General features: G+C 53.6%; 1 protein-coding gene across 1 annotated transcript; it reads left to right on the top strand.

Moving 5' to 3' along the window:
• The first annotated feature begins 211 nt into the window (after positions 1-211).
• Positions 212-7,967, top strand: LOC307092647 (cell adhesion molecule CEACAM1-like). The gene is made up of 5 exons (XM_079759999.1): positions 212-284; positions 1,400-1,756; positions 5,254-5,532; positions 5,945-6,199; positions 7,542-7,967. The coding sequence occupies exons 1-5, from the start codon at positions 221-223 to the stop codon at positions 7,826-7,828; spliced, it is 1,242 nt and encodes a 413-aa protein (XP_079616125.1). The 5' UTR covers positions 212-220; the 3' UTR covers positions 7,829-7,967.
• Positions 7,968-11,006: the final 3,039 nt, after the last annotated feature.

Raw genomic sequence — 11,006 nt, 5'->3', positions numbered from 1 at the left:
AGAAAAGGGGAGGCAGGAATAACGGGAGGGCAGGGAGGAACCTGGGTACAAACCCCGCCCCTGGACCATGTGACCCAGGAAGTGATCTTGGCCCAGGAGGAGGCTCAGTGCACAGGGAGGAGGAACAGCACATCCCACCACCAGGACAGCCGTGCCTGTGAGCATTTCTGGAATCCAAGTTCTTCCCACAGAGGGAGGGACAGAGCAGGCAGCAGACACCATGGAGTCCCCCTCAGCCCCTGCCCACAGAGGACTTCTCCCCTGGCAGGGGCTCCTGCTGACTGGTGAGAGGGGGCAACCACCCGGTGGTGCATGGGAGGAGGACAGACACAGGCTAGCTGGGGACTCCTCGGGAGCACAGGGCTCTCACAGAAAAAGAGGGGAAGGGGCAGGCTTCTGTTTGGACTTGAGGGGAGAAGACAGAGGAGCAGAATAGGAAGAGGGAGGGGACTCAGCAACAGGAAAATGATGTGGAAACAATGAGGGACAGGAAAACCTCAATGGCTGCTCATTTCCCAAGTTACTCATCACTGAGAGTTGAATGCTGAAAACTTTTTTTTAATATATTTGTATTGATTTCAGAGAGGAAGGGAGAGGGAAAGAGAGAGAGAGAGAAACATCAATAATGAGAGAGAATCACTGATAGGCTGCCTCTGCTTGCCCCCCACTGGGGATTGAGCCCACAACCTCAGCATGTGACCTTGACTGGAACCGAGCCCAAGACCCTTCAGTCCACAAGCCAATGCTCTTTCCATGGAGCCAAACTGGCTAGGGCTGAACACTTTTGATAATAAAAATTTATGTGAAGAGATGGGAGATTTAACCAGGAACACTAAACATTGGCCTTACCACCAAGCTCAGAAATGGGCAGATACCTCCCAGGAGGTGCAGGACCCTGCAACACTCACTCATTCACCCACAGGTGCTCACAGCCTGCTGCAGGCACTGGGGGTGCAACATGACCAGACAAGCCCCTGCCCCCACGAAGGTCATGTTCTATGGGAGGAGGCAGACAAGGGGAGATCTAGATGAGATGTCAGGTCCCCCCTGGTGCCATGCAGGGAACAGCCCGGGGACAGGTCAGAGAGTGAAGACAGAGGTCTTTAGAGGAGGTGATCAGGGAAGGGGTCTCCCAAAGACACCCCTGAGTGTCAGCAGGGGTCTGAGGGCAGACACCTGGGTAACAGTATTCAAAACAGAGGAAATAAGGTCAGAGGTGCGAAGTATTGGTGGTCATGCTGCTGACCTTGACCACAGGAGACACACACACACACACACACACACACACATACTCTGACCAAAGCTGAAAGATGAAGAGACCAGCTGAAGACCCAAAGCCTCATCTCTCCATCCCAATACAGAGCTCCAAATATTGATCAATTTCTCTCTTCCCTCCTAGCCTCACTCCTAACCTTCTGGAGCCTGCCCACCACTGCCCAGCTCACTATTGAATCAGTGCCCCCCAATGCTGCCGAAGGGAAGGATGTGCTTCTCCGTGTCCACAACCTGCCTGGGAATCTAGTGGGCTATGCTTGGTACAAAGGGGAAAGAGAGAACAGCAACTATAAAATTGTGTCATATATAATAGACATTAAAAAATGTACCCCTGGGCCTGCATACAGTGATCGAGAAAAAATATACCACAATGGATCCCTGCTGTTCCAGAACGTCACCCTGAAGGATACAGGATTCTACACCCTACTAGCAATAGAGAAAAATTTTCAGACACAAGCAACTGGACAGCTCCGTGTATACCGTGAGTGATTGCTCTCTGACGTCTGGGTGTCGGGTGGGTGAATTCTACTTCACACACAGGACTGCCAGCCCTGAACGCTGCCTCAATCCCCCTCTACATCATGTTCCAGGTTGGGTTCGGACATTTAGTGCAGGACACACAGAGTGGAAACAAACTTCCTAAGGTCAGAATTCCCTTCCCAGATTCCAGCCCTGCAGACAGTCTCCACAGAGAGAAGCCTGATGGGAATCACTCAGAAGAAGGAGACTCAGCAGAGTCTCAGTTCAGCCCCTGGCCCCTCCCCATGACCATGACCTCAGAAAACCCTGCAGAGCTTGCTCACACCCTGGCCTGAGGGGACCCTGGAATCCTCACAGAGAAGCTCAGCCTGGGAACCCCTCCCAGACCCCTGCCCCGGGCTCCTGACTCCAGGGAACCTGGGGAGCCTGTGTCAGGTTGGGTTTGACCTCCTGGAAGGGATGAGTGAGAGCAGTGGCTCTACTCCTGCTCACCAGCCAGGACTCAGCTCTGAAAGCCACATCATTACAGGGACAGAGCCTAGTCCTTCAGCTAAGGCGGTGTCAGGAGAGCACAGAAAAACAAAATACCCCGTATCACAAGCTGACTCTTCTGAGGGACTTAGGAGACTCCTGAGGGAGGTCAGGTCTCCAGGAAGAAACAGAGGAGAGAAGATGCTCCTGACAGTTCCTCGTCCCCCAGGGGTCAGCCCAGGAATTCTCTCTCGTGGAGGCAAATAATGGTAGTGGCCATTTAAGTCAGTGTCTCCTCCATACTGGGCTTGAGGTCAAGTACTCAGGGACGTTTTAAGGTCAATTCACAGACAACATGGTAATCCAGAGTCCATTTACCATTTGTTCTGTTTTTATTCAGGGGAAACGGAGGCACAGTGTGATGCAGTCCTAGCATCAGGCTCACACAGACACAGCAAGGTCCTGGCACAGCCACAGCCCCACCCTCTCCTCCACCACGAGGGTCTTAGGTGCCTGTGGACCCTGAGACCAGCCATTGGTACCAGTGCCTTTTCGTAGCAGTCCCCAGCTCAAGGTAGATTTTCTGGTCTGGTGATTAAGCAAGTGGAGAATTAATTTTCACTCTAGAATCAAATTACCTACACTAACATTCAGAGTCAGTGCTGGGAATACCCAGGCCTTCCCCTCAGGTTACCGATCCACCCCTCCCTGCACTGGACTTGAAACCACTTATTTGTTTCCTGATGTGTTGGCGTCACTCCCACTAGCTATGAAGAAAGGACTTTACCTTCTCACTCTCCACCCTACAGCTGCTACCAGCTCAGGGAGCAGCACTCACTTGCTCTCTCATGAAGAGAGGGAAGGAATGATAGTGAATGAGGACAGAATGAATTAATGATACATAATTGCCTCAGAGACTGGAACATGGATGCAGAGTCCTAAAAGGTTTTAGCCACACCAGTTCCCTGTCCCTACAGGTGCTGAGAGCCATGTCCATCCCTCAGACCACCTGTCCCTGAAGACCCCTCAGGAGCCAAGTTCCTTCATGACTGTGGGGCTGTTCCACTGTGAGAAGGTTTCCCAGGCTGCACTGCTCCTGCTCTGGGGCAGCTGTGGGCTCTTTGAAGTCACCTGTGACCCCCACTGCTCACCAAGGACATTCTGCCTCTCTCTGCTCCTTCCATGTCCCTTATCTGCCTCCTCCTTTATGCCAGACACACTGCCCTGCTCTGCTCTGCTTCCTCCACCATGCAGTCTCCCCAGATTGTCCTGCTAACACCTGTGTCCAGGCCCACCTTCCCGGGCAATAGGAGAGGACACAGAAATCAGTGGGAGCAGCAGCCCAGGCTCCATCCTGAGCCAGTTTCCCAGGTCACCAGGAGAAAGAGCTTCTGCTGGGCCCCATCAGGGCTCCTTTTCCCCATGAGGCCAACAAGAGGAACAGGCCACATGACAGGGACATGTAAACCATTGACCTACTCTCTACAGGAGTCAACCAGGGAGTCAAAGGCAGAAGGACAGGTCTCAGTCCCCAAAGCTCACGGGTTCACTTTACCTCTGACTGGAGACTCACACCCTTGTCCTGGTGTGAGGCTCCCATTCCTCCCACTGGCTCCCGAGACCTTCCCAGGGCGGGCCTGGTGATCCTCCACCATCTGACTGTTTCACTGCCTGTTTCACACACGTGTGTCCTCATGAAGACACCTTGACCACAGGGTGGGATCCTCTCAGACAGTGAGATCCACCAGCCACTCTCCTTTCTCTTAGACGCCGCCCATTTGAATGAATTTGACTAAACTCCAGTTGTTTCCTGAGTTAGAAAGACAAGGAAGAGCACATGCCACATGCCGTGTGGGGGCTCCTCCCCCTCTGCCTGACTGTCCATAGAAACAGGGAGGGACCTTCTCCCTAACTTTACTAACATGGCACATGTCCTTTCTACCAATCTGGTGTCATGCCTCCCTTTATACAGCAGAGACAGCTGGACTCGCGCCCCATCTCACCCCTCCCCCGCCCCATCACTTCTGTTCTCTTAGCAGGACTCACCTTCTCTCCATCTCAGGGAGTCCCTGATTTCAAACCCACTGTTGCATCGTCCTTTGGTAACAGTGTGACCTGATAGGACGACAGAACTTGGTCTATGACCTTCGTGCTCTCAGACAGAAATTCCTCCAAAAACTGGCATTAGAACTTTGGGGCATGAGTGATTTTCATATATACTTTTACAGTTTAATTCAAAATCTATCTCATAACTGCCAGACACAAATGGTCCATGAGGGCCAGCAAGTTCATGCTTCCACAAGTTCCCCTTCTGTACGTGCTATTGCCTGGGTATTCAGGAAGGATCCTTGCCCTCTGCAGTGGCAGAAAGGACATTAAAGATGAAGGACAGAGAGCATGGCTCTGCTGTCACTGCCAGCCAGCTCCCCCGTCCCTCACTCTTTACTAAATCATGGCCCTGCAGCCTGTGTAATAAATTGACCGCCAGACTTGCTTCTGGTCTCCCGTGTACTGTTTCTGCTCAGACACCCAGTTCCAGGTCGCACTGCCCAGTCCTCTCGGGGTTTAAGGGCTATGCGGTGGCCCATCATTACTCATCTCTGGGTGAACGCTGGAATGTGAGGCTTCAGTGGAAACACATCTCGACCTGGCAATGTAGGTCTGTGTAGCTGGAGGGGACTCAGCACCTGCACATTCCAGGTGAGACCCAAGGTCAGCCAGGCAATCAGCTGGTCGGTGAGGAGCCAGGACAGGTGCGGGGTCGTCTCTGACGACCAGTCCTGTGTCTCTCAGTGATCAAACCCTGAGAGTTGTCTGACACCTGAGAAAGCCTCTGCTTTTCTCCCAGACATAGAGCAGGCAGCCTTACATCCTCTGAGCGCTCAGTTCCTCATGGATTTGTTTGTCTTGTGATACACAGACCTGCCTTATTTCTTTAAGAACTCTAGTTAGCTGAGAGGCACTAATTCTGATTGAAGAAGCCTTTGGAGGACTCAATGGGCAATGTTCTCTCTGTTATCTGCACAGCGGAGTTACCCAAACCCAGCATCACAAGCAACAACTCCAACCCGGAGGAGCACAAGGACTCTGTCGTGTTAACGTGTGAATCTCAGACTGAGAACACCACCTACCTGTGGTTGATCAACAGTCAGAGTCTCCCAGCCAGTGCCAGGCTGCAGCTGTCCAAGGACAACAGGACTCTCACTTTACTCCCTGTCACAAGGAATGACACAGGACCCTATGAGTGTGAAACCCGGAACCCAGTGAGTGCCGCCCGCAGTGACCCATTCACCCTGAATGTTCTCTGTGAGTAACCTCTGTCCCTGCCCGGGCCAGGCTGCCCACCCAAATCCACACTGCCAGAGGCCAGGCCACATCTGTCCCTCCCAGGTACATGTACACACACCCGCACTCTGAACACCCAGGGTGGCCATCTGTTCCTGTACCAGGCACATCTGGGCAGGCTCGGCCTTGAGCCAAGACTGGGAGGGGATGGGATGCTCTTGTCTGGAGAGGCTCAGGGTTAACAAGCTTTCATGGGACATACAGGTTAATGTCTCAGACTCAGGCTCAGTGAACACAGGGGCTATAGTTGGGACTTTTTAAAACAAAGCTGTGACCCAGCTCAGAGGAAGAGTGTGGCCCTTACACAGACCAGGACCTTTCCCTTCCCATGTCACCATCAACATCATGTGAGACTTTGTTCTCTTTGCTCCAGATGGCCCGGACGCCCCCACCATTTCCCCCTCCGACTCCCATTATCTACGTGGGAAAAACCTCAGACTCTCATGCCATGCAGCCTCTAACCCGCCTGCACAGTATTCTTGGCTTATCAATGGGAGTTCCCAGAACACCACACAGGAGCTCTTTATCCCCAACATGACTTTGAATAATAGTGGATCCTATACCTGCCTCGCCCATAACTCTGTCACTGGCCTCAAAGGGACCACGGTCAAAACTATCACAGTCTATGGTAAGTGCCTCCTGGACCATCGGCACCAGGCTGTGGGGTGCAGGTCTGTCTGGTTTTCAGAACAGAGCCTGGAGGGCGTTGTCTCCCATCCTATGGCCATGGACACAAGCAAATCACAAAGTCTTCCCCTGAGCCCTCCCACTACATCTCTGTAGACTCCCCTCCCTTGCTCTTCTGATCTCTCATGGCAGAGCTGGGGTCCAACCTTGGAAAGTGAGTTGGGGGTTCTATCAGCCCAAAAGAGTCAAGAGGTGGGGGAAGGGAGCTTCCCAGAGGGGAAAACAAAGGTCCTCAAGGTCAAGTTGCTTCTTCTGTCACTAACACTTTCCTTCTGTCACCTCTTGTCTGTTACCTGCTCCATGTGCTACAAGGAACATACAAGGCTTTGAGCAAGCTCACCTCTTTTCCCCAAACTAAGGGAGGAAACCACCACTGAGGCAGGTGACCAGGACAGACCCCTGCTCCCTGCGCTGCTTCAGGCTCACCTGGTGACATACTGTTCTGTGCCCTCTGTGGTCGGACAGGGGTCCGTGGTGAAGGTGCATGGGTGGCCTATCCTCTGACTGGCCAAATCGTGTCAACAATCAACATCATGGCTTCCCTCAGACCAGAGAGTGAGCCACAGGGTAGACCCTTCTGAGCTGTGTCCTGACTCTGAAGTCACCTGCTGTACAATATTGTGCGACACCAAGTGTATGTGACATGCTACCTAGAGCAGTGAATGGTGGTGCTAACTTGACAAGTAGGTAGATTTATGGGACAGAAGGAACAGTGCCACAAAGTATGTAGTTTACGGAGGAAGCTAAGAGTACCAGCTGTTAAAACTGACTACTTCTCTCTAGAGACTTCCTTCTCCCTGATATTCAATCTACTGGCCAAGAAGTGAACATCCTATTCAGACAGAGAAATCCTTTAGATTGAAACTTCTCCAAGTCCGAAGGTCATGGCTGGGCCATTCTCATTCTCTAATAAATTATTTAACAAAAGAGAAATGCCTTCCCATCTCTATGTGTAGCCCCCATACCAGAGAGGAGGTGTGATTATTTAGAAAGTCACAGAAAGGTCTGGGAAAGAGTCACACAAAACTCAATGGGTGGAAAATGCCACCTGATGATGAAGATGCTGGACACACGATATAAGGCTAATACCTCAGATCTCCAGGGAGACAGGTCAGGGGTCACCCTGAGTTGATCTAGTCTGTCATCTAAACAAAGATCATCACCCTGCAGAGGTCAGAGTCCTCCTCTGGTGACCTTAGCAGAGATCACTGTGGCCTGTGAGTGGCTGACATCTCTGAGGAAGGAGCCCACTCCCAGTCAGTCACCTCCTCTGTTCTCCACAGAGCCCGTGGGGAAGCCCGCCCTCCGAGCCAGCAATGTCACAGTCACAGAGCATAAGGACGCCGTGGTCCTGACCTGCCTCACAAATGACACTGGGATCTCCATCCGGTGGCTCTTCAAGAACCAGAGTCTCCTGCTCACGGACAGGATGAAGCTGTCCCAGGGCAACAGCACCCTCACCATCAACCCCGTCAGGAGGGAGGACGCTGGGGGTTATCAGTGTGAGGTCTTCAACCCCGTCAGTTCCGGCACAAGTGACCCCTTCAGGCTGGATGTGCAATGTGAGTGACCCTCGACCTCTCCCACTTGCCTTTGTATATTTCATGGGCAGGGGGGTGAGATGGATGAAAGCCTTGAGTAGATGGGAGCCTCCTTCAGAGCCTATAGAGCACATGGGTAAGGACCCCAGGATTAGACTAATCTCATCATTATCTCGGTTCCATGAGTATTAGCTGTCTGACCACGGGGAAGGCTCTCACCCACCTGAGCCTCAGTTTCCTCATCTCTAACCTGGAATAAAACAGCTGGACCTAAACACCGTTCTTAGGATATTTATTGTGAGGTTAATGAGTTAAAGCCCTCAGCCAGGGTCATGCTCAGTTAGAACTCAGTCAATGTACCTATTATTATTGTTACCGTATTTTCCGGCGTATAAGACGACTTTTTAACCCAGGAAAATCTTCTATACGTCCAGTCATCTTATACGCTGGAAAATACGGTATTTTTTAACGCTGTTGTCAGTAGCTATAAAGTCAAGCAGAACTCGGTGAAAATGTCGTTTGTCACTCACCAGTTCTGTGACTGCCACGCATTTATTAAGCACCTCCCATCCCTGATTCTGTTTGTGCTCATGGGGGTGACACCCCCAATCCCTCGTGGGGGTGGAAGGATCAGATGACATGAAGGTAGAGTATTTCCCACCCTGCCTGGACCATCAAAAACACTCAGCACATTCTTATTACTCATCAGCACTGAGTTGACAGGTAAGGTGCCTGCTTAGACTGTCCATAGTGATGGAAAAGAAGAAACAGGGGTAAGAGACAGAATATGTGAGGGAAAGAGGAGTTAAGAGGAAAATTACCAACACATGGGAATGGTGGGTGTGAAAGTACGAGCAAAGTTACAGCAAATGTGCAAACCAGAGAATGATGCAACCGCAGGAAGTGGGGTGTCAGGAGGACGGACACTCCCAAACCACACAGACTAGGTGGCAATTCCCTCCTCCCTCATCAGGCCTCCCCCTGTAAAGCCTCTCTTGGTTTCCCCTGAATGGACTTGGGCCTTCACCCCTCTCCCTTTCCCTTCTCCTTTCAGCAGAACAAACCTACACAGGCTACTCAGTCGGGACCATCATTGGCAGCGTGATCGGGGTCCTCGTTGTGGTGGCTCTGGGGGCCTCCCTGGGCTATTTCCTGTACCTCAGGAGGACTAGGAGGTACCATGGCATTGCCTTCACCCTCACCCTAATCCTGTCCCCTGACCCAGGCTGACCCCCAGCAGAGCCCAGGCCAGGAGGACAAAGACCCCATTCTCAGAGGGTTCTGGACCGGCTCCCTGTGGCCTCCCAGCTTCCCCATGGATGCCCCTAACTCCCGCCATCCAGCTCCTCCCTCACCAGCTGCTGACCAGGGTGGTTTGCTCAACAGCTTCCCCACCTATCAATGAGGCATGATTAAGGAACTGTGCCCTCAGGACTGTCCTGGTTCTCTCCACACACCTACTGCGGTGCAGGCAGGTAGTAAGTGCTCAGTAAGGCACCTCCTGTTGTTTATCTAAGTCCACCCTCCCAGGTGAGGGGATGGGCTGCCTCAGGGTCTCAAAGTCATCCTGGCCGAGGCCACACAGCTGAGGGTGGAAAAGTCTGGACAGGCAGGGTTGGGTCAAATGTCCCACAAGGAATGTTTGGTAACCACGACCCTGATGTGTGAGACGGGACGACACCAGAGCCTGTGGTGTAGTTTTTGCCTCTAGGTCAGGTAGATGGAGGCAGGACAGGCCACTGTCACAGTTGGAGCTCTGTAGGCCTGAGGGGGTGGGTCTGGCCACAGCAGGGCGCCAAGCTCATCTGGATGCTACATGAGGCTGGCACTGCTGTCCCCTTGACCTTTCCACTAAGTCAGACCCTCTGGATGGATTCCTGTCCTGGTTCCTCAGTGCCCTCCCTGTTACTCCTCCCAGACCCCCATCTGCCTGTGGGTCCTTCCCCTGTGGGCCCACCGTGGATCCTTAAGGCCTTGCCTCAGTTCCCCTCTCTTGGGCCCGTCCCCCCTAAACGAAGGAGAGAGGCCTCCACCCTCTGCTGGGAAAGGAGACCCTCCCTGCCCCCTGTTATGACATCAAAGCTCCCCTGCACCCCTCACAAGTAAGTCTGACCTTTCCCAGGACCAGTGACCCGCGTGGCCTCCAAGAGCACCCATCCCCAGCGGCCGCCCCTGGTGAGTGTCTGTTCAGCCTGGAGCCCCTGGGCCTGCCCCACAGTGCCCACCCTGCCCTTGTCCCTCAGGCTCTGACCCTTCCCTGGGCTTCAAGGGGGGTTCTCATCACCACTCTGCACAGGGGACCCCTACTCGCCAATCACCCTGACCTGTAGGCTGTGTCATGTGTTACCACCTCTCCCTCACTGGACCCTGAAATGGCAAGAGGGTCTTGCCTTGGGAGATGAACTTCCACCCTTGGCTCTTGGGAGTTAAAGAACCACCCCCTCCTGGGAGAACAGGCTAAAGCTTCCTCCCCGCTGGGTGTTAACGCCTCCTGTCTCTGCTCCCAGGCCAGGGTCCCACTGGAACCTCTGCCTTCCCGGTAAGTCCATCCCCTCCCTGTTCCCTCACTCAGGGCCTCAGCGGCCCACCCTCAGGGCAGGGGCACCATCCAACCTCACAACGCAGCACAGACTCCTTCCCAAGAACAGCCAGCACAAGGGGAGGCCCGCCCTGGCCTGGTGGGGCCCCCAGTCAGGAGTGGACAGGGCAGGGCCGGAGTCTGAGGGAAACACTGGAGTCCAGCATGGAGCAGAATGGGCTCTGGGAACACCATTCAGAGGTCCCAGGCTAACAAGGGTGTGGGGGTGCAGTGTGGGCAGAAATTGGGGTGCTGGGCTACAGGTGTGAAGACAGCTGCTCAGGAGGCAGAGCTGTCAGTCCTGCAGAGAAAACCCTCCCTCCCCGCCCTCTGATGTCCTCTCTCCCCCCTGCACAGGGCCCCCTACCCGACCCCAAGACAGCAGGCCACATCTATGAGGTGAGTGGGCGGTATGAACGTTCTGTCCTGCAGGTCCCAGCGGCCCCAGGACCTGCCCCCAGCCCAGCCCTGGCTGTGCTTCCAGCTCAGGAAAGGGCAGTGAAAAGTGACAACAGAGGGTGGGAGGAGGGAGGTGCCTGAGGTCAGACACCCCAGCACAGTCAGCCCCCATGGCGCCTGTGAATCATGGCACTTGTTCTGAGAAGGCTGCAGGGCTCAGAGCTCTCTTC

The sequence above is a fragment of the Cnephaeus nilssonii genome (genome assembly GCF_951640355.1).
Source record: "Cnephaeus nilssonii genome assembly, chromosome: 20".
Classification (NCBI taxonomy): domain Eukaryota; kingdom Metazoa; phylum Chordata; class Mammalia; order Chiroptera; family Vespertilionidae; genus Cnephaeus; species Cnephaeus nilssonii.
Note: the sequence above shows the minus strand (reverse complement) of the source record. Positions and strands in the feature narration are given on the sequence as shown.